This window comes from Spea bombifrons, chromosome 1, assembly GCF_027358695.1.
Source record: "Spea bombifrons isolate aSpeBom1 chromosome 1, aSpeBom1.2.pri, whole genome shotgun sequence".
In the NCBI taxonomy this organism is placed as follows: Eukaryota; Metazoa; Chordata; class Amphibia; order Anura; family Pelobatidae; genus Spea; species Spea bombifrons.
Window position 1 is genome coordinate 17572410 of NC_071087.1, and position 27889 is coordinate 17600298.

The 27889-nt window shown below is 41.2% G+C and overlaps 2 protein-coding genes across 2 annotated transcripts; one reads left to right on the forward strand and one right to left on the reverse strand.

Annotated features, from left to right (window-relative positions):
• Positions 1–267: 267 nt before the first annotated feature.
• Positions 268–13978, reverse strand: DHX15 (DEAH-box helicase 15). Its single transcript, XM_053458334.1, has 14 exons — positions 13798–13978; positions 10337–10673; positions 9153–9346; positions 8276–8435; positions 7653–7871; positions 7310–7477; positions 6984–7070; positions 6744–6893; positions 6381–6489; positions 5980–6171; positions 4178–4300; positions 2852–3042; positions 1574–1743; positions 268–815 (listed from the first exon to the last, which is right to left on the reverse strand). Exons 1-14 carry the CDS (start codon positions 13860–13862, stop codon positions 698–700), a joined length of 2283 nt encoding a protein of 760 aa, XP_053314309.1. The 5' UTR covers positions 13863–13978; the 3' UTR covers positions 268–697.
• Positions 13979–23430: 9452 nt separating this feature from the next.
• SOD3 (superoxide dismutase 3) lies at positions 23431–26197 on the forward strand. The gene is made up of 2 exons (XM_053458345.1): positions 23431–23467; positions 25272–26197. The coding sequence occupies exon 2, from the start codon at positions 25286–25288 to the stop codon at positions 26036–26038; it is 753 nt and encodes a 250-aa protein (XP_053314320.1). The 5' UTR covers positions 23431–23467; positions 25272–25285; the 3' UTR covers positions 26039–26197.
• Positions 26198–27889: the final 1692 nt, after the last annotated feature.

Genomic DNA, 27889 nt, shown 5'->3' on the forward strand with positions numbered 1-27889 from the left:
TCTAAGTGACTGAATTAAATTATCAAATATCGTGTATTTATATGGGGTAGGGGGGCAGAGTTTAACTTGCAACGCAGCTACTTAATCTAGGTAAATAACCCGTGCTTCAATTAACATGGATGCTACTTATTTAAGGAATAAAAACGATTGTGGAAATGAATGAAATTTGTTGTGAAAGCCACCAATTTAGATCTCATGACGACATTCAGGTTTCAGATGATGCGTCGTAACAAACCCTTGAGCCCGACCAAAAATCAAACAGCAGCGTAGTATAAATAGAGTTTATTTGAAGCCAAGCCTCAGTATTGAGGCTGCTGGTTGGGTTTCCAGACGCACAAGTTGTAACATTTCACAACTTCTAAAAAGGAATGTCAACAGTTACAACAGTCATGCAGAACATTGTCTGTGATCACATATCAGAAGCATTTTCCATCATTTCTAAAGAAATGGTTATAACACCGTCATGTGCAGAGCTACTCCCAATATACTGCAACACACCGATCAACATATGCAGTACAAGCTACAGCATCAACACAAAGGGGAGACTGTAAAGTTTTAATTCATCAAATAAGAATGAAATATTTACTGTAATGAAAGAAATTAAAAAGCGATTAAAGGCCACTGCTAAACCATTCCACTAAACAAAAAATGTCATGAGCTCTTCCACACGGCTCATGATGGCTCAGCTTGTCGATACTCAGTATTGAGAGTATTCCTTTGTTTGAAATTTGGCAATGATTCGCTCCAACTGCCTTTTAGCTTCACACTGGGGGAAGTTGCTCATGTCGTAGTACTGGGCAGCAATTTTTATCAACCTGAAGAAAAAAAAATTACAACTTGTGAATACATTTTTTCAGAGAAGAAATACATTTTAGTCCCCCTTAACTCAGTTTCCCCTTTAGGACAAACAGGATTAAAGCTGCAAGCATCAGAAACATTTTTCCCCTTTTAAAAGTCCCCCTTTAAATTTACATGGTGTCCCCCTTCGAAAATGCATGAAGGGATTCTACAGAATCCTCACACAGGTTTTTGCCCTCCTGCGAGCTATTCTCCATTATTTTCCATGCAGCCGAACCCGTACCCTGACCCATGAGACCCCCGTGCACTCAACTGATTATACTGGGATCCCTCTCCAGCCACTGACTGGGGCAGCTCATCTCCCTTCGCTTTTTAAAGAATACATACATACAAAAGTTTTTTGTTTTTTTTTTGAAGTACAGTTTACTGTCCCCAACAAAAGTGTTTCACAGGAGATTGTGAGCAAACTGGTAAACTGTTAAATCAATAGTTGGGCAACGTCTGAACGCAGCAGGCAGGAAAAGATCTATAACTGAACAGTCTTTACTTAAAATACTTTCTTAGAATAGTCACCAGCAGCATTTCCCCAAAACAAACAAAAAATTCATGTATAAGAAGCAGCACAGGAACACACCGAACACAGTGAAGGTTTATACGAACAATAACATTTGTTCATATTCTTTAGTTTTTACCAATTCCTTCTCAAACGTAACAGATTGCGTAGTACGTGAAACACATGGAGAAACCTGAAAAGCAATAAGGTAGAGGCCCCTACCATTCAGGCTTTATATCCGTGCACGTGCGGATGTAGTTCTTTGTGGTCAGTACAAATTCGTTATACAGAACCCACTCGGGTTTGTGGTCGAGAACTGTAGAGGGATGTAGCTGCACGACCTGGTTGTCCTTCACTGTGAGGTAATGACCTGTTCTCTCCAGATGTGCCACCTCGAGAGAGAAAACAGTCGCATAAACATAAAATATCACCAAGCTCTCAATAACAAATACATCTTACATTTAGAACCAAATAGCACCAAGCTTCTTTAAATTTAGATTTATATGCTAGCACTTTCCAAAAGAATGTTTGCAAACAGAGAAGAGATTCTCGTCTATCGGCAGAGGTGTCTCCTCACTACATTTAATAAATACATGCATTCTTAAAAAGAGCAATCGGCGTGAAGAAAACCATTTCAGCAGCCTGGCCTGACTATTAGACATCCATACCAAAGGCAGACAGGGATTCAGTCAACAGATCCCTGTCATTATTGCTCACTCTGTTCCCTCAATGAAAATGTGAGAGAATGTAGGCAGACAGAATGAATGAATGAATTAAGCAGTGTTTAGCACAGCACACGGGAAGAGATAAGATTTTCTAATTTAGCAGTCAATGACTTCGCATCTGATCTTAAACACAAGACCTGTGCATATAATTGTCTTGTCCCTTGGCAGTCATATTTTGATGTCACACTGTGGGAGATGTTATACAGAAATGTGATTTTCATTATTGTTTTTAGGGATCAAGAACAGTAGAGAGGTGTAGTGCATTCTCTTAATTTAAAAAGGGAAATTCCTAGGACAGAAAGTTTCACATAACACACCAGACATTACAGCTCAGTGGTGCGTGTTATAGAGAGTGAACAAGCGCTGGTATTAAAATATTCTCAGAGCTCCACACTTTGCTGGCAAACAGAGAAAAAGGTAAACTTCGCTATACGTAAGACTCGTTTTTACGCGACCAATCATGTTACTCGGCAGGCAGCTCTTCTCAACGCGGGCGACCTACATAATGTGCCATATGCCATCGTATTCCAGTAGCTCAAAAGCAAGAACCTAAATCACTGCGAACATCAAGAGTTAATTTCCTCATCACACAGATCAGTAGGGAGGCCAAGATCCATTTATGTTCAGTTAATTGCTTATACTCGCTCTAGTCCCACCAGATCCTTCAAATTCCTAAAAGACTGTCTTATAGCCCTTTAGTGAATCATCACACCGCTTATGACATTCCCCGTCGCCAACACACACTGACACTGCTTAACGCATGCTTAAACCATACCTGCATGAAATAACCAGTAACCAAAGCCTTCCTAATATTAATGTAATAATCACGGCTTGTGAAATCTGTGCTTCTACGAGGCAGGTTAAATCTGTCCATGATTCGTGACAGCTGCTGCCGTACATTGTCTGCAGACATCAGGGACCTGTAGTTAATGAAGTTGTCGTAACACCACTGAGACGACTCATGATCTGGAGAAAAGAGAAAAAAATAAAATAAGACGCACAATGAAGCCACAAGTAAAATAAAGTCTCACAACCTCCGTACGACTAGTCTATAAATGAAATTTGTACAAGGTTATTCCCCATCGTCGTCCTTCTGCTAATGGAGTGAGCTAATAATGATGGCCAGGTGTTTGTCCTAGTTAATGGCCACATGCCGCTCTCATGTATTTGTAACAGACGAATGGCACACTTCGGATGGACTGGGCCACCCAGAGAGGCGCGCACACCAACAGTAAACAAAATAAATCACGACGCTACCTAGTGAAATGATAGCGAACAAGTCTGTTACAGTAGCACTCGTCTGTACACGATCCTACGATACATAGCTCTGTGTTATATTTGTATTAATCTTTAAGAGAGATCCATCTTGTGTTTGATAACCTTAAGAAAATGGGTTTCAAACAAACATAGCCCCATAGCATCATGAGAATAACTGGACATTGTCATTTGGGGACCATTTTTGCCATCATTAGCCAGATTTCCCGCTTTTATTGTGATTAAGCTACATTCCCTGCCTGCGCTCACGACTATATTATAGGCTTAAGGGCCCTCAGCACACGATTAGTTCTTCAACATCTATAAAGTCTCTCAAATACGACCCATCATCTTCTGTCATGTTACTAGACTTTAAAGAGAACACCTGTACCATGCTCTTGGTGAGCTGTGTTAAGCAGAAAGCATGGGGGCATTCTAAACGCAAGATCAGCATTTGCAATAGGCTTGTGATCACCGCAGGGATAGAGAAATGGGTGGAGACGCTTGGAGAAGAGACAAAGCCGGGAAGTTGGCTTTAAAGATTCACCCATAAAGATCAATACAAAATGGCGCAAAAAGTTAAGGCGTCAGATCTAAACATTCTAGGATTTGCCAAGCAGTGGCTTATGAATTATACAAGAAGACCAAGATAGTAAGGTAAATATGGCACGTTCTTTTAAATTAATGGAAATAGTAAAATGTGAACTTGTATCATTGCTTTAGAGTACTCAATTCTTATGGATAAAACAGACTATGTAATAAAAATAAATTCACGTAAGGTTAACATTTCACAGCAAAACCTGGACAACAAATTATTCCAACGATTATTAAAAGGAACGAAACATACTTTGTTTAAAGGCGTGGTAAACGTTCAGCAGCGTCAGATGATCACCATCTATATGGGCGAAGCGCATCTTGGACTCATCTGCAGCTTTCTTGACTTCCGTGGGTCGAATAAAACACTGTGGGACTAAACAAGGTTGGTATGGGCCCAACACAAATGCCCATATCGATGAGTCACGCATTCACTGACAGAAGAATAAGGCCTAGCTAGGTCAGTTCACAGAGCATAGGGCAGGGCAGGATTGGCCTCCAACTGCATCTTGGACTGTTTACTACCTCTTTGGTACATCAACACCTAACCACATCTGTAAGACAAGAGGGTTTAAAACTACAAAGCACTGCATTATATTTGCTAGAGCTAACCGAAGTATAGGCATGGCAGCCCTCAAGACAAAGATTTATTCTACGCTCACCGGGTTACAGTCCATAGCAACAGCCTCATCAACAATGATGTGGGCTGGAGAACATTGAATGCAACCACACGCTATACAATAAATATTAAAAAAGAAAAAAAAAAAATCACTTGCCGCTGTGTTTTTAATTGTAAATGGATCAAACTGTGGTGGTGGCAGCAGAAGTGGAGCACGCAAAACCATAAAACTGAAAAGCACCGATCCTGCGCCTTGAACGCTTACAACCGTTTTCTATATATTTCTATGTGAATATACATAGGAATCCGGAAATTCATGTCCAAAGTAGAACACATCAGATAATTATCCCGGATGCCGAGGACAAAGCAACTTTGTAGATTATCATGAGCACGTTTCATTCAATCGTGTTGTGGGTTTACGTTGAATAATTTGGCTTTAACTTCCAACAAGATTAAGAAAAACATTTTTACTGACATACTTATGATGTAGTCAACTAAATAAAAAAGTTAAGAGTGAAAAAGCAGAAATCATCTGTATGCTGCTAGTAGCATTCATGGGAATGCCTTACACTGAGTAACAGTTTTCCGTGATCACTACCTAGGTTTCCAGAATAGTTTGCATACATTTAGTAACCCTTACGAGTGCGAAGTGGCCGACTGAACCAATCATTGAGTCACACTCGATGTCGACATTGCCGTCGCAAGCCATTGACTAGCGAGTGATGGTAAATAATATAAGAGCCAAGGCTTATGCATTCTGCAGCGCTGAGGAATATGATGGTGCTATAGAAATACACTAACCTACTGCCACCTCCACAGACAAGATACTGAACTGACAAGAAGATTCTGCCCTGCCCATCTGCTCTGAGTCTGAATAATCTGAAATATATAGCTTGAATATACATTCACCACATTGAAGCCAGCATTACAGGTTGTAAGTACTCAAAATGTAAAGTGTTAATACAATCAACAAGATTTTATCACAGTGCAAAATAAATAATGGGGTTACGTATAGAGCTGGTCTTTCCATCATCCATTGAGAGCATTTAAACCACAGAAATTCAAGATTTGCAGAACACAGAAGCTATTTTGTCTCAGACAATTAAGATATGAAATTAAAATTTAATGTAAACACCAGAAGGGTTTATTTAATGCATCCAACTAAGTTCTGTTATGTGCCGACCCAAATCCTGACCCACTTTATTCTTTCCAGTGTTATATTTTTTGCCTACAGTACACTGTTCTTCATTCTTATGTTTGGGACAAAAGTGAAACCTTACAAACTAAAACCAGGTATGACAGGAACTATACTTTGGGTACACTTGGTATGCCCCCCCCCCCCAATTTACTATTGAAGTAATAGGAACCCACCCAAAAATCTCAGAAGAGTTTCCTTGTGATGGAAAATCTTAGAAGATTTTGTTCCCTGCCATTACCTGACAGCATGGCTGTTATAGATAGGATCTCATTAGAACAATTGTAGTCACAGCTTGCAATAACCATCTTGGCTAGCTGCGGGTCCAGAGGAAACTCGGCCATCATCGACCCCAATTCAGTCAGGTCTCCATCATCATTTAAGGCAGCTAAATAATTCAATAGCTCCAGCGCTCGCATTAGAGTTTCTGGAGCTGGGGGAGAGAAAAAAAATGAAGCATTTAGAGATGAACAGATTTATACACAGTGCAGGAGGCAAATGGTTGGGGTATTCTTTAACTCTGCATTAGCGCATTTTTAGAAACAGTAAATAAGTGAGATTAACCTGCAACAGAACTCCAACAAATACATATACAGTATATACAGTAGGACCATGAAACGGGGTATTCACAGCAACTCATACCTGGAGGATCCATGAAGTCAAAATGTACTAAGTCATCAATACCAAGTTTCTTAAGCTGTAGCACCACTGAACCCAAATTGGACCTCAGAATCTCAGGGTAAGTGTTGTCCTGTAAATACAAAGCAATAACATTACTTAATTTATATGCGGAGCTGGTGCAAGATAATGCTTGGGATATACTTCTGTTAATATGAATTCTCTTTGGAGCTCAGCATTTAAGATTTCATTTTGGGAAACCTTGCAAAAGTAACTTTTATGAATACAAAAAAGCTACATAGAACTTGGTTTGTTCCCAGGTTCTATGCAGATTAATCCCAGGCCACAAAACAAGATATAGTTTAATATTAGGAAAATACAGCATACCTGCATTTCTGTTTTATAGGCTTTTTCTGTGTAAAGCCTGAAGCATTTGCCTGGCCTGGTACGACCGGCACGACCCGCTCTTTGCTGAGCCGAGGCTTTGCTGATAGCAGTCACCAAAAGGGATTCCACTCTAATGCGAGGATTATACACCTAAAAAAAGAAAAAAGTATGAGCAAACACATTTAAAATATCTACAGAAAAAAAGAAGACATTTTAGGTATAGCAAAGGGGAAAAAGTACCTTTTGCTTAGCAAAACCAGGATCAATAACAAACACAACTCCATCAATTGTTAAAGAAGTCTCTGCAATGTTGGTAGATACAACAACCTAAAGTGGGAGAAGAGAAAAAATATTAAAACAAAATCAAGATTCAGCAGGGATCAGCGTTCTTTTCAACATCCAGATCAATTTTCATCGGTTAGCTACAGTAGTTTTCTTTTTGGCAGTCCTGTGCATTTCTGACTAGTGACTTAATCTAAAGAACATTTTAAGGAAATCTAATCATACTCCAGATGTTCTACTTACACCCATACGATTCTTAAATATAAAATGAACATTTGACTAACTTTTCGTCCTATTGCACCATTTGGTTTCTTCGGTGGCGGGGGCTCAAATATTCGCTGCTGCTGTTGCGGTGGGAGCGTGGAGTACAAAGGTATGATCTTGATGTCTCCGACTTCAGGGCCCAAGTCATCAATTTCACGTTTAATTCTTTTACAGGCCTCGTCAATTTCCTAAGAGAGAACAAAAAATAATTACCGTGGAACGCTTTACTCAAAGACCAGCCGTTACGCCACTTATGGGACATAAAAGCAATTTGCAGTGGCATGTTGGGTCAAAAAGAAAAATATCAGAGAGGACATAATCAACCCTCGCCACATCGGTCACAGTGCAGTTGGTGATACAAACCTCTTGACCAGTGAGAAACAAAAGGAGATCTCCCTCCTCTTCCTCGCACATGTGTATCTGGATAACGGTGCGGATGGCTGCTTCGAGGTAATCCCTCTCCGGCTCTGGCGTGTAGAAGATTTCTACGGGATGTGTACGACCGGGAATGGTCAGAAGGGGACAGCTATCAAAATAAACCTGGAACTTGCCGGCATCGAGGGTGGCGCTCATAACAATAACCTATAAACACAGTCAACAAAATAAGAGACTTCAAGCACAACAGATTCCTTGATTATTGAGAATTACGAAAAAAGTTATTCTGAAGACTATTTGTTAAAAAGAAACAGGGCTGGCCATAGGATATCAACTAAATGTAACAATACTTAACACTTTGCTAACCACTAATTTAGAAAAAGATTACCTTTGACCATATTCCAATTTTAAGCATTCTCCAGCTATTTTTTAAACAGATATAAACGATCCAAAAATCAACTAATTTAATGCAGTAACGTTTACCGTTGCAGTAAGTTTTAATCCTCCACTTTCCGAATGGGACAAAATATTAAGTCATCACAAGAAAGATTGGGGCGGAGAAACAGTAACCTAACATTGCAAAACCAAATAAAATAAAGTTAACAGTTTACCTTTAAGTCATTTCTTTGTCTCACGACCTCCTTTAAAACACCCATCAAGATATCTGTGGCCAAAGTCCTTTCATGAGCTTCGTCAAGAATAACCACACCGTAGCGCTCCAGCAAAGGGTCGTTCATAGCTTCCCGAAGTAACATACCATCAGTCATGTACCTACGGGAATCAAGATGGCTACATGTTAAGGGCACCTGCTGCTACCTAAGATGAATTGAAATGTGTATTACGTATGAAACACGTTGGTAACAACCTTATACAGCACCAATGTAATGAGCATATTAAATGGAAACCATATCCTTCAAAGCTGAGGTACAACTAAATATTAACATTGTGTGTAAATCGGTGAAGCCACCATGAAGATGATGCGGTGCTATCAACAGGTAGTACAAGTACAAGGCTAAAAAGACACAGCAGAGGCAGGCAAGCATCGTCAAACCGCGCATTAACATTTTCATTTAAAGTTACCCGTCATCTAGGTGTTTAAAACAGAGTAGTAAATAATAAATGCCAGTGAAATGCCGTGCTAGAGACATTGGAGAAAAGACCAAGCGTTCCAAGACAAGCTACAGTAGCAGAGCTTGGTGTCTCTCGAACTGCAGGTGGCATCGTAATCGGGGGGAAAACTTGAACATGAACAGGCGGGCGCAATATCATGGTATATATTTAGACGGCATTCAAGTTTTCAGCAACTAGAATGCATTTACTAAAAAACCCTAATTTTGATTCTACAGAAACCCATAAAATGCCAAATGATGTAACGGCAAACTCATGGGGGGGGAGCAAGGAATACAGATCCTTTTCCCCCCCTTCATTACATTAAATTTATTTATAAAGCGCCGGCCGATTCCGATGGCTAGATAAAATACCACGTACTTCAGGATAGTTTTAGCACTGCTACAGTCTTCAAATCGAATGGAGTAACCAACTTCTTGACCCAACATCACGTCCATCTCATCTGCGACTCTCTGAGCCACACTCATGGCGGCCACCCTTCTGGGCTGGGTACATGCTACACCTCTCTTGGGACCAAGTAATCCTCTCATGTAATCAACGCACCACTGCGGGATCTAAAACAAAAACACACAACAAAAATTAAACGGCAACACGGAGTTTTAAAACAAATCAGCAGCAATTTGAGTCTGTTGCAAGCTTACACTGATCTAACAACCAAATACTATTACAGAAAAGACATTGCAAGGCAGTAAAAGGTCAGTTATTGTGCTGTGATAAACAAGTGGTGTTTTGGAGCAGATACAACTTTAAAGGGGAAATCCCACTAAAAAAAAACTACATTAGTTTTGGATAACATTTTTCACAAGCATTGTGCTGGGTTTTTTTTTTTTGGCATAACATTTGAAGGCCACCACTAATTAGTTATTTGTACGTGTCCTAGCTGTGCAACCTTGTAGAAATATACTAGACAAACATTGTGAGTAATAATTTTGGTCTTAATCATTCAGTTGGACAACCAGACTACAGAAAGTCTATGGAGGAAAGCGAAGGAAGTTAAGTAGACTAAAAAAATTATGTTTCTCCCTATTCACATTACTGTATATAGTAGCGTATATAAAAAAAAAAGTCTGAAAACAAACAAGCGGGCAGACTAACTGCCTACACATTAATTCAATCTAAATTAGCTCAGAGAAAAAAAAAAACCTTGCTAGAATTTAGAAATGATTTAACACCAAATTATAAAAAAATGAAATGCAATTCTGTTAAAGTCAAGATACCTTTATCGGGGAGAAATCACTAAGCATACGCTCAACGTAACAGAAAAGCTACACAAAGCTGTACACTTCCGTTATATGAAAGCACTCAACTTTTTTCCTTCTGCAGGATCGCCATTAATTAATTTGACGTCACAAACACAAGTGCCTGGTCTCCATATTACAGCATATATGATATTTAACCCAAGCTATTATGTATCCGAGGACCAGGAGCGAAGTGTTTAAAAACCCATCCATCGCCGTAGAGTGCAGCGAGTTATCTGTCCGCACCTGGCTTCAGACGCAATCAAGGACTGTAAAGAGCATTTATTATTATTTATTGAAGAATACCTGTGTGGTTTTTCCAGAGCCAGTCTCTCCGACCAAAACAAAGGACTGGTGCCTTGTAAGGATGTCTGTGAAACGCTCCTTGTATTCCCAAACTGGCAGCTGAAGCCGCTTTTTCAAAATCTCGTAATATCGTGGTGTGTGGGGTAGGTTGGTAAACGGATTTACGCCTTGGGCGAGCACCGCTGGTTTCACGGCCGGCATCCCAGCAGGAGTGATATATGGGGGGTTTGCTGCCCCCCTGGAGTCCTTGTCTTTGTCTCTGTCACGATCCCTCTCTCTGTCGCGGTCCCTCTCTCGATCTTTTGATCGGTCATCTCTATCTCGATCCCGGTCTTTCCTGTAATATTAAAGGCATAGATAGATATTTTATGTTTCCAGAGAGGCAAAACCACCCGTTTACACAAATCCCCACAAAAAGTCATTTTTTCCAGCTTTTAGAATTGATCGTTTAGGGGGCTGTCCATTTTTATACTATGTACAGAGATTTACAAGGAGATGAGCCTTCATGTCCAACATAAACACATATTTCAAACTGAGGGATAATATCCGCATCGCGCATGGGTTGGAGACACATCTGTGCAGAAGTTAGAAGCCAGACATAAACATATGAAAGCCAAGGCTACCCGGTGTCCGAGCTGTGGTGCGGATTTCCTGCTCATTTTAAGGATTACTGCATATAAAACAGGCAGGGACTCGGGGCTTCCTATTAGCTGGGTTATTCAGAAACATATCCAGCTATTCGGATACCAAATACCGCGGCTTCCAGGACTGCTGGTTGATGATACAAAGCTTTGGAGCTGCTTGGTTTTATTATGAGACAGTAACCGGACTGCATTTAACATACAGATTTTAAACAGTTCTTTGATGGATCGAAGAGCTTGGTCCAGATTTAGGGTCCAACTAAAGCAGAGCAATCAGAGGAACACAGAAAACATAATAAAAAACCTTCCACATGGACGTGCCGGAAAGCTCCTGTTACAGATTTTTTTTTTTTTTTAGCACTAACATATGAGCTTTATGCTTTAGGGAGGTATAATAAAGGCAGTTATGTATATAGTAGTCCGAGCATGGATGGCATACACTAGGTATGAATACATTAGAAAAGGGGGTGCATGAGCTGAGGAGCTTACAGTCTAAGATACAGAAGGGAGTGGGAAGGATAAACGAGGCGGAAAGGTTTATATTCATACATCAAACATGGAATAACTTACTGACCGGCAGTAAAACATCAGAAAGTTATTCATTATTTCACTTTTTCCACCCCAGCTCACATGATCCAAATGATACTGAGCAGTAGTATCCAACAGCACGAGTTGTTGTTTAATTGTGGGTCCCGTTAGCCAATCCAGACCTGCTTTGTGAGGAAATGCATTCCGCGGCCCAATAAGAGGAGTTCTGGTACCCGATTAATACTTCAAGTGCCGAACTGCAGTCATTAGTATTTATATATTATTTAAACAGTACAAATATTTATCCACAAAGCAAAGAACTCAATGCTTTCATTCTCAACGTTAACACCTGATACGATGGCTGCGAATATCACTCGCACGCTGTATGTACGCAGAACGCATGCGATCCAGCCGTATAAAGCACACACCGTAACGGGTACACACCAACACCTGGGCACAAAATGCCACACTCTTGTCAAACTTGACAAAAACATTATATATTGCAGCTTTCCTGAAGTGCTAAACATTCTAGATGTAAGGGGGGCTGCCATACAAAATAGTAATTCATTAATATAGATGTAGGTACCTCTAAACACACACTTTAACCATCAAGTACCCCTAAATCTAACCTAAACTTTCAGCTGTAAGTCTGCCAAGAACACTTCTGCACCAGCTTTCATTGGTTACGCGTATAAGTATCACCACACGCAGCTGGTGATGCAGAAACGCCGCACTTCGTGGACATATATACAATCCCAGCTATACTATTACACACAGAGCAAAGCGCAAACCTTTACGAACGTTTAAAAAATTAACATGTTAATAGTAAAACCATTAACATGTTTTGTTTTTTTTAAAATGCAAAGCGAGTGAACAGAAGACAAATCTAATTTTGGTGCAACCTTTGCCTTCAAAGCACCCCCTTTGCCTCCCTCTTCATGTTATCCCAGACAGACCCGCTGATGTTGAGATGCGAGGACCATCACTTCTAGTACTCTGTTCTCTCCTTCGCACTGAAGATAGTTCTTAATGATTTGGACTTTATGTTTTGCGTCATTGTCATGCTCCTGAATACATTTGGGGTCGTTGGATGCCCCCATAAAGATATTGCAGGTATGGCTCTTTGGACACAAGGCTTCCTTGAAGACCACTTCTGACCAGACTTCTCCAGACAGTAGGTGGGTGCACCAGGGCACTTCTGTAACTTCTGCCTGGGGGAGACCTCGCTGGTGCAGTATAAGTATAACTACCTTGTGTCTTGTTGCTGTTCTCAGTCTTGCCATGGTGTATGACTTCAGCAACTTTACCCGGCTAATGAGTTTGGCTGTTCCTCACCCAGTGTTATTCCTCCAACACAGCCAATTCTATTTGTGTTTTAACCTACATATTAAATTAATGACCATAAGCACCTGACAACGTATACATATATAAAAATATAAAACACCTACAAAATCTCTGACTTTGTGCAAGTTTACCCAGAAGAATTGATGCTGTGTTGAGGGCAAAGGGTGGTGACACCAAACACTGATTTGATTCTGAGATTTATGCTCACTCACTTGCCATTTTGGATTAAGAGAAATAAAAAAGAAAAAGGGCTATTAACATGTCTATTTTGAAAGCATTTTTCACACCTCCCTAAAACATTTGCACAGTACCGTGTACACACGCACACACTATATATATATATATATACGGTATATATATGCGCGCGCACTCGCTTGAGGTTTTTAGGGAGATCTCTCGTGCCTTTTGTATAACGTGTGTTTTTATATACACGTGATTACGCTCTTCGTTCCACGCCGGGGCTGAGGCCTTAATGTCCAGCGGGCCGCAGGGCTGATGTGTAGCAGGGAGAGGGCCGCGCAGCTGACATGCCCGCATTACAGGTAAACAGAGCCCAAGAGAGCACGTGTTCGGGGGCAGCCAACAAACAGCAGCCGTGAGCAGGCGCCGAAACGCACGCGCTTTACTCTATGAGCCCGTTAGACACCGGGAGCGGAGTCACCTAAGCACACGCGCTGTGGGAGAGCTCTGCGCTCGGGGACTGTGTGTGGAGCCTGAAGTTGCCAAAAGAACGGCCATGTTGGCTCTGGGAAGGCGCGCTTCCTACAAGGCCTAGCAGGTTTACCGCGCCGGGAAATGCCTCGCTCGCTAAATCAGGTCACCACTTCAAGCCGGTGCAGACAATGCGGCCTACAACACACGAGCGTGACCTCGCCTCGCTCTTCAGCCCCACCACAAACCGCCACGGCAGAGAACGAACAAAGAAACGCCTCCCACCGAGCTCCTCACCCGTCACCCCTTTTCTTGCTCGAAGTGTAATCGTCTCCGAGATCCAGCCGATGCCGCTTCGACATGGCTGCCAGCTCCGCTTTTTCCAGACTCGACGGTTCCAAGCAGCGGCGCGCCGCAGCCTCCGAGGCCGTGTCACGTGGGAGGGAAGCAAGCAGATGAGGAAGAAAGCGAATCTAAACAGCGCGTGCGCACCAGCCGGACGTGACGTACCCAATCCAGATCAATTCCATTGGGGGGGAAGGAAAGCCTTCCAGCGCTCCCAAGGTACCGCCGGCATAGCAACTCAGAGCTCTAAACATTAGAGAGAACAGTAAAATGGCCAGAAATACAGCGGCCATTTGTCTGAATACCAAGCGTATACCAAAGTCTATTGGAATGGCTTCATTGAAAGGCATCTTCTGAAGCCCAGAGTGGAGGACATGTTATTCTCTAGTGTTTAGAATAGCGATAAATAAAACCAATCCTTTGAGTTGATTCTGCTATTGGAATCCTTTTTTTTACCTTCAAAGTTGTTATTGAAATAGTATTTTTGTTTTTTCCAAACAATAGTGAAAACATATATATGAAATTGACAGAATAATGACATCAAGATATGACATCATGGTAAAGTCGGGAAGGCTTTGTATAATATGTAAAATACTATTTTAAAACTATTTATGGTTCCATATCTACAAATATGGATTGTATTCCATTTCCATATGCGTGACTGCCAATTTCACTATATATATATATATATATATATATATATATATATATATATATATATATATATATATATATATATATATATATATATATATATATATATATATATATATATATATATGCAAGGGACCACCATACAAATAGTGGGGTAAAGTGTTTTGGTTTTTTTTAAATCCAAATAAAAATTCTTAGACAGAAAACATAACGTTGCTGCCTCCTATTTTAAACAACTTAATACCTTAACAACCTTAATACCGTAATCTGAATTTGTATGCTGTTTACGATTTTCAGGTTGTGCACTCCTCTATTTTTGTGTATTTTTTATGCTGTGCATATTTTCAGGTTCTGACCAAACTTTAGGGTTGAGAAGCCCCTCGTGGCACACAGGAGCCTCATTTATGGTGCCCAGAGAAGGCTTTAAATTGCTTGAGAGTCTCTTTTGGGTTAAAGTGCAGTCCCACTGATTCAGCTGCTTGGTAAGCAATATAGCCGTGAAAAATTAGATAGGACTCGCCAAACTTGGGGTCCTATGACGTAGTGGCGGGCTATATACGGCCATATAGTGTGACAGAATCCCCAATATTTATGCCTTAGATGTTTTTTTTAATGGGAGTCACTGAGTATGCGCTGAGTTTTGTGTACTCACTGGTTATTATTACTAGCAGCAGCCCAGAAAGCTGAATGTTGTGCGCTCCTCTGTTTTGTATATATATTTTTTTGTAAATAATAATAATTCACATTTTGACAATCCCCTTGTGTTCTGAGACAGAAAACACAATACAGCTGCCTTTTTCTCTCTGACTACGGGATTAAGCCCACTGCAAATGTGACATGGACTGTAGAGCTGTATTTAGGGGCCAGCGCGTGGCTTTTCCTGAAAATAATTTGCGATATAAGAAATATACAAAATCCCATTTAACAACGTCAATATCAGTGATGTAGTAGCCCAGTTTAAAGAAACGTGAACTAATAAGCCACTCATAGTCAGCCATGGAAAAAAGATTGTTGAGTCGGAACTATTGCAACACAGATCCTGACGCTTTTCTCTCCGGCCACCAGGAGTTGCCCTTTTGTCAGTCCGTGGCAACATGAGAGACAACAATGAGAGCAACTTTCACCGTCAGTCACAGCTGGAATTCACTACTGGACGTCATCTTTTTTTTTTTTTTTTTTTTTTTTTCCTTCGATATTTCATCCTTTTTGGAAACGGATTATTAACAAATAATTTGTTTTTGGAAATAAATGCATAAATTATATATATATATATATATATATATAATAAAAAATAAAATGGCAATGTTCCCTGTGGCTGGGGAGCATAGAATACAAGAAGCTAATGGGGATGAATAAGCTAATCACACTTAAAAATGCTTCAAAGGCCAATTTGATGTATAAAAGGCAAGAGTTCCCATATTGTTTGAATAATAATATCTGGAAGAGACACCAAGGAATGACGCTTAAAGAGAATGTTTATCAAAGGAATCTATTTGGAGATTACATCAAGACAAGATGTAAATTCAAAACACAGTGGGAATACGGCAAAGGGAAAGGCAACAGGTAAACATTAAGTGATGAGTATCAGGGGGTTCCACCTCTTGATCATCTCGTTTGATCGCACTTATACACTTACAGGATTGGAGCTTTGATTGCAGCACATAATCATAACGATTATCAGGGGAACGCACAAAAGGCGAGTGAGGAGACTGAAACAAATGCGATTGTAAAATTTGCACATAACATTACAACGATCTACGGACCCATACATTGCCCACAAGCCTTAATGCGGTGTTTATCCTACACCAGTATCCTCTGCTGATCTGCGTAACACTATACATTGGGACTCTTTTTGAGCCTAATTCACCTCTTAGCTAATACGTTTTAAAGGTGAAGTGCCACCAGTCTGTGCAACTAGGTCTGGGACGGCAGTCCCCCTTTTGCAAAATCGGGAGGCAGATCGTCCTCTTGGTCCCCTGGTGTCCCCCCTGCTCTTACCGGTACATACATAAAAGGTGAGACAAGATGCCCCAGTTGATCTACTGTAACTCGCAAAGCTTGTCCTTGAGATCTGGAAGGGCTCCATGAGAGGGAACACTGCAACAATTACTACGCACACTCAACATAAGCATGTTAATATGGATGATGCAAATGGCATCCAACACGCCGTGTGCAAGAGACATATTGCCAAGAAAGCAGCAAAATGATGATTTCTTTTCATCAATATATGGCTTCATGTATTGGATGTTTTATGTCAGCACAGACTGAGGACCCCCATGCAAAATGTTTTCCTGCTCTTCCCCTTTAACCCCCCACTAAGTCCGCACTACTAGGTACAATACTTACAAACTATCCATGCCACCGACGGACCTAGTTGTCTGTTCCTGACGTGTTCACTGAATCGTGGCTCCGTCGATACGTCCAGATTACCCCTATTCTAGAATCTTCTTAAAAATCACAGTTACGCATACACACTTGCTTTTTTTTTAATATACTGTAATAAATTATATCCTTTAGACACTATTAAATACACACTGTAAAGAAATTTGGCCCACGAAACATGACCGCGCTCCGGGAACATCTGCATTCTACCACTGGTGTTCCAGGCATTTCGAGGGGGAATTTCCTATTTTCAACACTTTCCTGGCTCTCTCGGCTGGTTTCATTATTCCTCCCAGGCTTTAGACATCCAAGATTTTCTGAAAATGTTGCAACATAGTTAGTGTTAGTAATGTTTTTTTTTTTGGCGAGCCAGACACTGCCTAGTAGATGAAGCTACACCCAGTGCTAGACATGGGAACAGGCCACCCCTGACTGTACGCTGCTCTGCATTATTACCCCTTCACACTTACTAAGCCTCCGCCACCGCTGACCCAAGTTGCACTGGCTGCGCTTGAAGAATCTGGACCATCCGTGGCTAGCACAATGTATACGTAACGCTCCTACAAAGTAACTGCTTTTACTTTTTCAGTGATATAGTTCACTAATTCCTATGTAATAAAAGCGCCCTTGTGCCTGTTCTGTGTTTTTCTCAGGGTTTTCTTTGGGATCAGGCATGTGAGCTGGTGACCATCAAATGCTCCGGTCAGTTTTCACTGTAATTCTGAAACTTGCTGGAAAGTGGGTTGCAGAAAAAAGGCATAAAATTGAAAAACAGAAGAAAAATGGCTGGGATATAACCCAAAACTATAACTAAATGAAGTGAACAACTATGATGAGATTGTCTGTTCTGCCATTTTCGAAAGAACTGATTAGTTCACATATTCCTACTATTTCAATGTTAGCGTAGTTATAATCTCTAGCTGTTAATTGACTATAATTCCACTCATCCGTGGTGCTCAGCCAGGCGTTAGTTGAAAAACAGGAACTGGCGAGGCCTCTGGTTCCAACCGAGATAATGGAAAACTGGCCTGCATTCCTCCAGCTCTTTCTAGACCACGGCTCCGATCATACATAGCCTACTGCTCACGCTTAATGCCACCCTAACACATTCACCCCATTTAATGTCAAAATTATAGGAATACAGTTTATCAGGTTCTGTCTTCTCACGAGGAACGTGACGTTTAATAACCTTATTGTGTTTTGGATAAAGGGAACCACAACACAGGAGCATTAAATTCTATGTACTATCCAGAACGGGGACTCATCAGGAAGAGTCTGGGGTTTTATACCAAGTGGCCCTGAATTACGGGACATATATCTTTTCCCTGTGTGTTTAACGGTGCTTTGCGTGTAAAGCTTGCTTTTGGATCACAAAGTTTAAGAGCACAGCTTCTGTAGCAAGCTCAGTGGGCAGGCTGGGTGACCAGGTCCAGACGGTGGCAATGCAGTTAACCCATTGAGGACCAGAGCTACCGGGCAGTGTACATCGATGCTATGGGTAATGCATATGCCTTGTAGCATTGCTTCAAGAGTCACTGGGACCTCAACGGTGCTGTTCCACTTACACACATCACTAGTTGAGCTTTTCTATGATGTTATGTTAATAAACCAGAGTGTAGCTTTCCAATGAGGTCTCATGACAATAAAGTAACACAGACAACAACATGACAACCAAGCATTCCCAGCTAAAATTATGAACAGAATGATTTTAGCAAAGAGTGTGGACATTTAACAGTAGTAGCAACTAAAGTGTTAAATCATCAACATGATGATCCGCACCTCGAAAACAAAGGCGCCATTCAATGTTTCCTTGCTCCTTTGACATTTCAGCGAAAAAGTATACAATGTCCCAGCATTGTTAATGTGTATTTTTGTACACTACATAAATCAAAGGTAACAGTTCGTGTAAGATAATACCTATAATGGGCCAACGGTGATATCGTTTTGGCACATCCACCCATGATCAAGTAGGCAGGGTAACTTGGTCTGACATTTATGTAGAAGCCATTACAAATAAGATAAAAGCATAATTGGATCCAGCACATAAAACATCTCATGTTATCATTTCTCTATTATTATTTTTCAAACTTACCAAAGTCACAGCCAGAGCACTACATTTCCCATAATCCCCAGGTGAAGAGAGCATTACAGTAGAATTCCCTCCATTTCAATCGTAATGTTGTAGCATTCTTCTTGTGTGACCTTTGTGTTGCTTATACGAGGCTACACACGAACCTCTAACGCTACAGTTTGTCCTCAATGAAGTTGAAGCTATTATCACATTTGTGGACGGGGCAGCCATGTAGGACATGGTGCGGTGGCAAGATGGCAACTCTCACCAATAGCTCGGGAGAACATAACAAGCAATTTTTATTAATATTAACACGCGTGAAAATTGGGGAAAGAAACATGATTTTAAGCTGGCGAGCCGGGCCCTCTCATTCTAACGTATCGGTTTGTCTTAGTCTGCCAGTTGTAATCTTGTCATACCCCTTGAATATATGTATTGTAAGAAGTGCTGGGTAAATTGCTGCTGCGATATAAATAATAGATAATAATAACAATAATTAGTATGTTACATATAAGAATTAGTATCAACGATTATCTGAAACGTAGCACCCTTTAAGTGGGGATATCTTTTGGGATATGTATGTATGTGAATTACGTGGGGCCTTTCTACCTCACCCAGAGATTCTTTAGGTTCCACATGTAGCAACTTGCCTCATGGAGTGAAGGGAAGCATTTAATACCAGTTCATAGGGACAGAGACATACCGTATTGGCTCGAATATAGGCCGCACTTTTTTCCCCCACTTTAAGTTTTTAAAGTGGGGGTGCGGCCTATATTCGGGCTCTAGCGCCCGACGCCCGGGACATGCAGTCCCGGGCGCCGGGCAGGCAGCGGGGTTAAGATACAGATCCCCCGCAGCAGTGCAGGGGACCTGCATCCTTCTCCCCGATACGCTCAGACAGCCTCCCCTGCCAGCACTTCCCACGGGGGGGGGGTGCCGGCACGGGAGGTTATCTAAGCGTTTTACCTCTGCCCACCCGGAACCGGAAGTTGCATACGCGTATTGCGTAGATGTCCCTCGCCGGCCCCGCAAGACACCCGGGAGTCTGCTCCGGTAAGTCGAGGAGGGGGGGGCAGAGGAGGACAGCGGCAGCGGATCGCGGGGAGGGAGGACAGCGGCAGCGGATCGCGGGGAGGGAGGACAGCGGCAGCGGATCGCGGGGAGGGAGGACAGCGGCAGCGGATCGCGGGGAGGGAGGACAGCGGCAGCGGATCGCGGGGAGGGAGGACAGCGGCAGCGGATCTCGGGGAGGGAGGACAGCGGCAGCGGATCTCGGGGAGGGAGGACAGCGGCAGCGGATCTCGGGGAGGGAGGACAGCGGCAGCGGATCTCGGGGAGGGAGAACAGTGGCAGCGTATCTCGGGGAGGGAGGACAGAGTGGCAGCATGTTTTTTGGTGCTTTTTTAAAGAAAAAAAACTTTTTCTTTAAAAAAGCACCAAACTTTTAGGGTGCGGCCTATATACGGGGGCGGCCTATATCCGAGCCAATACGGTATTTTGGGTAAGGAAGTGGCCAATTGCTAATCAATAGCTCCCTTATTTTGGGCACTCTGCAGGGGACAAAGACCTCAAGTTTTTTTGGTCCAGTATACATCTGAAAGAGACGGCCAGAGCTGTAATAGTCATATCTGTTAACTTTCTGGCTCCGGCTACCCAGAGCCCCTCTTGTGGGATGTGAGTAGGTGGTCCCGCTGATATCCCCGAGTTTCTCTACCGTAAAAATAAAAATATTCTGCTTTTTTTGCGTGGGATAATTCATAATGTAACAGTGTAGCTGGGCAAGCTGGAGCTTAGTCATCTCAAACTCATGTCAAATTTGGTTTCATAAATTGTGTTGGATCAATATTAACTTGGAAGACCATTGGTTATGGCTGTCACGAACGCACTCTACTCCAAGCGTGCGCGTGATTTGGTTCTGGTGGTAAAAAGGGTTAAAATTCACTATCTGTCTGCACTAGACCGAAAATAGTGATAAAATATAAATATCCACCCTTAATACCACCCGCAATTAACTATAATGATATAACAAATATCAAAATAACGCTGCCACCACCAAGACAATTCAGAAATGGGGTGTCTTGGTACCCCAAACGAATCAGACTTAAAAACCCACAGAATATTTTAACACAATAATTACGTGATTTAAAATTACCAATAAAATGGTCTAATCAGGTAACGTGAGTCTTTACCAGACAAAGGCAGAACTTAATAAAGGAATATTTATTATGAACAAAAAAATCACAGTGCATACACAAAAAGATGATAAACAGATTTACACCAAACAGATAAAAATAAAAAGGAGAAAATTACAGAAAACCTAACTACTCACTGAATGGTCAAGTAACAGTTTTTCTGTCCGTAGGGCTCCGGCAAGGAAAGATGGCGACTTACTCAAAATTAGATCTTGGCCCCTAGTAAGCACAATGACCCATCTTCTCTCGTTAATTTTATACACTTTTCCAGTTCATCTCGAGTTTCCAGAGGTGGTATAAGCGGAGGGAAGGTGTACCATAAGTGACCTCCCCCTTGTGTGGTGGAAACATATCCGTCAAAATAACTAATTTTCATTTTATCGTCCCTCCTGTGCTTGCCACAGCAATAATTCATGCATTTATGAATTTATTGTAAATTGTGAAGTCCATAGATATGTCACACTTGCTACTTATGACTGAACATCATAGACCTCACAATTCCTTCCAAACCGTTTATGTTGCGCTGCCATGTTTGTACTCTTTTTGTAGGGTGCGCTTTCCCTGTTCTAGGTATGCACACAAGGAGGTATGATAATGAATCTATGAGTTATTATTGATATGTGTTGGATATGACCTGGATATGAGATGGTTTTCCTGACTGCTAGTAGTCACTTAGCATATCAAAGAATCCCGTATCTATGAGGGGATACAGGCATATGGTCGTCTACATTTGAACCTAGACAAAACGGCAGCTCCACTGCAGGACCTAACAACCCTTAGAAGGCCCCGGTTGGATTCCGAGCTTCAAAGGACAAATTTATCTCACTAGACCTTTTGGCACCACATGCCGGTACAATCAAATTAACCCCTCTCATACTGAAATTGGCCATACCATCTCTACCAGGTAGCAAGTCCATGTATGCAGTACACAAGTTGGTGTGACAATGGCCATCTGACATTATAGCACCTGTAACATGCTCTTATTTAGTTAAGCCACCTGTGTTAAAGCAGTAGTAAGGACGAGATTAGTTATAGCTCCTTGATCCAGTGAGAAATCAGGTTGCCATTTTGGAGCCAAGAATTTTTTTTTTTATGGTGACGGTGCATGGAATGATCATTAAATATATATATCTGGTTATTAGTTATTGGCTTAGTAAGCAGGCTTCAATGAAAGTATCTAAATGACACATAGAATTACTTTTTAGCATTAATTAAAGGGTCTGCTTGATTGGCATGACATATCATTCATTTACACAGTGCCAAGGCTTCAAGCCAAAAGAAATTTGGCACAGAAAGGGGGTGGGCATATCAGAATCATAAGAGGTTATAAAAGGGGTGACTTAATAGTAATCACAGCGATTTGCCCCCTCTCCTTTTTTTTCTGTGTCCAGCCTGGCCGGTGGCCGGCGGGTCTGTGTGGTCGGCATCAATGTGGAACTTTGCTGTCTGAGGTTTGGTTAATTCGGGGAAATAGCACTAGTCCCTAGGTGCTGGACTCCCCGTGGGCTGGATCCCTAGCGAGTGGTAAGAAGTGTGTCTAACGTGTAGGGACTGTTATGCCGGCAGTCTCAGGGACCCCAGGCAGTCATCAAGATTGCATCGGTTAGCAAATTTAAGCTAACAAGCTTGGTAAATTGCTTCATATATTTTATTAAACCTAAAATAAATGGTCACGGTGTACAAAATGATTTTATGTTTTTATCCACGTGCCTCTTTATTTGAATATGATTTAGTGGCCATATTGACATTACGCCTGTCATGCTTTCCATGTTGTTTGATGACATCCTCATTTGAAAATGCGTACTGTTTTATTTTCCAACACACATTTTTTATTAATTTTTGTTACTTTTAGGGCTGTAGCTCCTAGATAAGAGGGGCATCAGGGGAGAAAAAAGGGGCAGCCTAGGGGGGTATCATAACCTGCTGAGACCTTGCCAAATGAAACCAGAGACTGCACTACTATTTGTTTCATGCAATTCTCATAAAGTTTTACACCATCTCGGTAGTTATTTACCAAAAAACATTACGCGGTTCATATAATTGTCTCTGTGATGATCAGCAAAGTATGTTTTCCCCAGTAAACACTCCTGACATTACTGTTGTGGATCAGACTTTTTGCTGAACGTAGCTGGAAAAAAAAATCCACTGGAATGTGTGTTTTGTAACTTGTCCAGGTTTTCTCTTTTTGCTCCAGTCATTCTCTAGAGCCCCTCCCATAGGATAGAGTTACCTAACCTTGTTAAAAAACACAAGCGCCCGATACCCCGTGCATTACTCTACTATACCCGCTCTCCAGGCACACGGGACCACGGCATACAAACAGGTAAGACGGCTACGCGGAGAATCACCACACATATTCTCATCAGATGCAGATGGATTTTGTTGGTGCCAAGTAGGACAATTAACTTATTGTTCAATCATCAACAATTTAATAGGTGTTCAGGAGTCGTACCCATAATGTACGTACGCATGCAGTGCCGGAATACCATCCAAAACATAAATATTAGGGATTCCATCACACCATAAAACCTAAGCACGCAGCCTGCATGTCTATGCTTGTTAGGGGATGCTCCCCTTTTTATATCTTTTGTAATATTTGTTATTACCGTATGTTTGGATCAGATAGGATGTATAAGATACTGGTGGCCATCAGTCAAGGGTTGGCTCGCCAAACGCTGTGGACTACTACTCCTAGCATGCGCGTAGTAACTACAGTTCACAGCAGCTGGAGTTTGTCCATCACTGGTTATCTTGATCTATTGTTAAAAATTCTCATTTATCTACAAAGTGGGAAAGGTTTACAGGGGCACTGTTTAAACCGTAATTCTGGACCTTCCACTTCACGTTAATGTAGAGCTTTATTATCCTCGAGGGATTAAACACAGCAGTGACAAGGAAAATCGTCTCCCATAAATGATTGTATGGATGGCGATGGAATCCCTGCGAGTTATGGCAAAGTAGCGAGTTATGGCATAGTAGCGTTTTTTGTTTTTTGAAATTTTCTGCTTAATTACAAGCACCCTGGGGGAGTATGTGGTTCCAGTTTTGGTGCAAGGAGATAAAATTGCGCAGTCACCATGGCAACCAAAACTACTGTTCCTGCCCATTGCTCTATTTGCAGAATAACTCCCTCCCCAGCTTGCCAGTGGATGTTATGCTTGGCAATGCCAACTTTAGCTGTGTTGAGCAACACACTGTGTCATGTGGGTCCTTCTTGCATATATACGGATGTTGCTGAATGTTCTTGTTCTTATTATACATTAAAGTAGACATTATAATAAAGTATACAGTAAGCATGTAGACTCCAGAGACCTCGTCACGTTAACGCAGTTCCTTTTAAAAGGGACAACCCTATTAAAGAAGGATGTATATTAAAGTCAGCTCTTAATCTTTGAGTAGTAGAGCAAGCTAAAATAACAGACCAAGAACGCATACAAATGACTAATGTGTCTGAAAACATTCTATTCTGCAAAAACTTTAACTGATTTTAAAGAAAAGTGCTAAATATTTTTGAAAAATGTATTTTTAATCTGAGAAAAGTGAGTGTTCCCCTTTAAACAGTGACAATTAAAGAGATCTACACAAGGATATGTAAAACTACATCCGTGAACGCTGTATGCTTTGAAACCTCCATGTGATGTTGTTTTTTGGGTTTACCCTCCGTTCTTCAGCTTTTACAGCTGAACACCAAGTATCCAAAGGGCTACTACGCAGTAAAGAGCTGGCAAGAAGGGAACATGCACGCTGCTTTGGTTTTAAAGATTTGGGCCACTGCCTTTTTCCTTTTACTTGTAGTTCTAGACAAGATATGTCTAAGATAAAATATGTCTAAAGAGGAAACGCAGGCTCCGGACCACCGACCTAACAGTATATCAAGGGGGCAGAGTAACCAGGGCAGTCTAGAATGGCAATATTACATATAGTTACACAGGTTGAACAAAGTTTCTATGTATCCCTATCTGTTAATCCAGACTAAGTCAGAGATATATAATTCCTCATTTGACTGCAAATGTCATTTTCACTTCTTGTGGTTGGTATAAATATTTTATTGGCTTAAACATTACAGTTCCACAGGATTATAAACAATGGAACATTACTACAATTCGCACTTATGTCTTGTTTTACAGAGATCATTTTGACCATGTACTCCAAAGTTTACTTGGCCGTTATCCTTGCTGTGTCCGTCAGCTTCATCAGAGCAGACGTGGGGAGAACACACGAAGAAGACCCAATGATAGATATCCAGCAGAAAGTGAATGACCTCTGGAGCATGCTGCTTCATGCAAACCCCCTCCTGACAAGTGCCGACGGGAGTTCATACGCTACATGTAATCTTAACCCCAGCACCAAACTGGAAGACACAGATATAAAGGTATCAGGTCAGGTCTTATTCAAACAAGCCTACCCAGATGGAAAACTAGAAGCAATCTTCACAATCGAAGGATTTCCTGCGGATAACAATCAGTCTGTCAGGGCTATTCACATCCACAACTTTGGGGACCTCAGCAATGGTTGTGACTCTGCTGGTGGACATTACAACCCATTTTCAGTAAACCATCCAAGTCATCCTGGGGATTTTGGAAATTTCCGAGTGAAAGAAGGAAAGATCCAAAAACATCTTGCAGATCTTGAAGCTACGATGTTTGGTCCATATTCCGTTATTGGCAGATCCATTGTTGTGCATATGCAGGCAGACGACCTTGGCAAGGGCAACAACCAGGCTAGTTTGGAAAACGGAAACGCTGGCAAGCGCCTCGCCTGCTGTGTCATTGGATTCAGTAACAAGAACAACTGGGAAAAACATATGGAAGTGTTCGCCGGGCTGAAGAACACAAGAGTCCAAAGAAGAGCAAAAAAAGTGCAGCATAAACCAAATCCATCACTCAAAGTTTAATCTCTTATCAAACGATGCAGGGAGATTTTTTGATAAATGCTTCGATTCTGGGATTTCCCATTTGATTTAACTTGTGGGTTAATGGGGGCATTAGTCATAGATTATTGCTTACTTAAGTATAATAAACCAACAAGTGTCCATTGGGCATGATGTCAAAAACTTTTGTCCTGTTTTTCTTATAGATATAAAGTCTATGCATACATATATTTAGCCTCAATACCCAAGTCAGTATTCTAAATTGGGATACAGCGTTTAGCCAATAAGAGGATTATTAAAATACGGACTCGGTATTCTATTGGATTCACATTCAGCGCTTTGGGGTAGTGGGAGCTTGGGTTGACAGGAACCAGGGTTTCAATGGTTAAACCCTGCCAATCATCACTGGCTATCCCTTTACCTGGGGAAGCCCTGCTGCTGTATAATAGCAATATAGCCCTTTGTGAAGCTTGGTATCCCACAAAAACACGGTTAAGGGGAACAAGATGAACTCTTTATCAGGGAAAATAAACACAGCCTTTTATCCTCAACATATGCTACAGGGAAGGACGACCAATCATAAGCTATGGGGAGAAGTGCCTACTTTTTCCATAATATTCTATGGGGACTGGCACAGGCAGTCTGTCTTAACTTTTATTGTGTGTGGCCACCTGATGTCAATCCTAGGGATATCTTCACAAATGCTCCCATGACTTGCATTCCATCACACTTGGATGCTAAAACAAAAAAAGTTTCTTGTTACTTCTTTCTCTTTGTTTAGTTTCCTCCAATCATCTGGAAAACCAGCCTTATATATGAACTCATCCGTTAGACCAGAGAACTTCCAATCTGTATATACAAAGTGCCTTTGTAATGTAGGTGTTGATCGTAGAATGCTCTATATTAATTTATCTGGACCCCAATGAGCACTCATCATAAATACATCATTGTAAGGATCACAAAAATCTTTTGGAAAGAAATGCAGTACATATAACTAACATACACATCAATTCATTAACATTTTGCATCAAAAGGAACAAAAAAAACAAAAAGACACCACCAATTATTGGTCGTTCTCATCAATTACTATAATTTTCTTTATCAGTTTGACAATGATCAGCTTTGGTAAAAGGGCTCTGTGATGGAATACAAAGCACAATATAAACAGGAATGCGGTGCAAGGAGCTAAAGGCAACAAGTTAATTTGGATCACTAAATCACACAGATGGTAAACATTCAACAAGAAAAACATCTGCAACAACAGAATAAAGTGATATGCATGTATTTTAAAATTAATCAACTTAATGGTTCTGAAAAATTCGATGATTTCCTGCTGAAATGCTAGAAAATAATACAGAACAAAGACAATTAAGAGCAGTATGATATGAAATGCATTCTTTGGAGTTTATTCGCTACAATGGAGTTGGCAGGAGAGTTGCAGTTTCAGTTCTCCAACTTGACTTTACATTATGAAGCCTCTGCTTCTGTAAAAAACATGTATTTGAATTAGTGATTTGAAATCTGATTCAGCAATGTGCTTCCAGGGCCAATTCAGCAGAAGAATTTGTCATGGATGGTCCTATATAATGCATGGTCAGCCGAGGTAGTTGGTACCACAAGCCTCCTGCCAACCTCTGCTTCAGTGAATATATCCTGATGTCAGCATTAACCAGCCCAGAACACGTCAGTAAGTAGGTGGTGTGGCCTACACCCATTCTACGTCATTTCCCATTATAAAAAATAAAACCTCTACATTGTGCGCCTTCACATGCAGGGAAGTCAACAGATCGGTACCCAGGCTCCAAGATGCCTGTGAGGTCTTTATCACAAATTGCAACATCACAATTCAGAATCTTTTCCACTAAAACTAAAGTG

Bases quoted from the DNA above. Each gene is read 5' to 3' on its own strand.
- DHX15 (XM_053458334.1), bottom strand. From the start codon at position 13,862: ATGTCGAAGCGGCATCGGCTGGATCTCGGAGACGATTACACTTCGAGC. The intron at 9,347-10,336 runs GTATTCTTCAAT...TTTTTGTTTTAG, and splicing joins GCTCTGGAAAAACCACACAG to ATCCCGCAGTGGTGCGTTGA. The intron at 6,894-6,983 runs GTACTTTTTCCC...TTCTTTTTTTAG, and splicing joins CTGGTTTTGCTAAGCAAAAG to GTGTATAATCCTCGCATTAG.
- SOD3 (XM_053458345.1), top strand. From the start codon at position 25,286: ATGTACTCCAAAGTTTACTTGGCCGTTATCCTTGCTGTGTCCGTCAGC.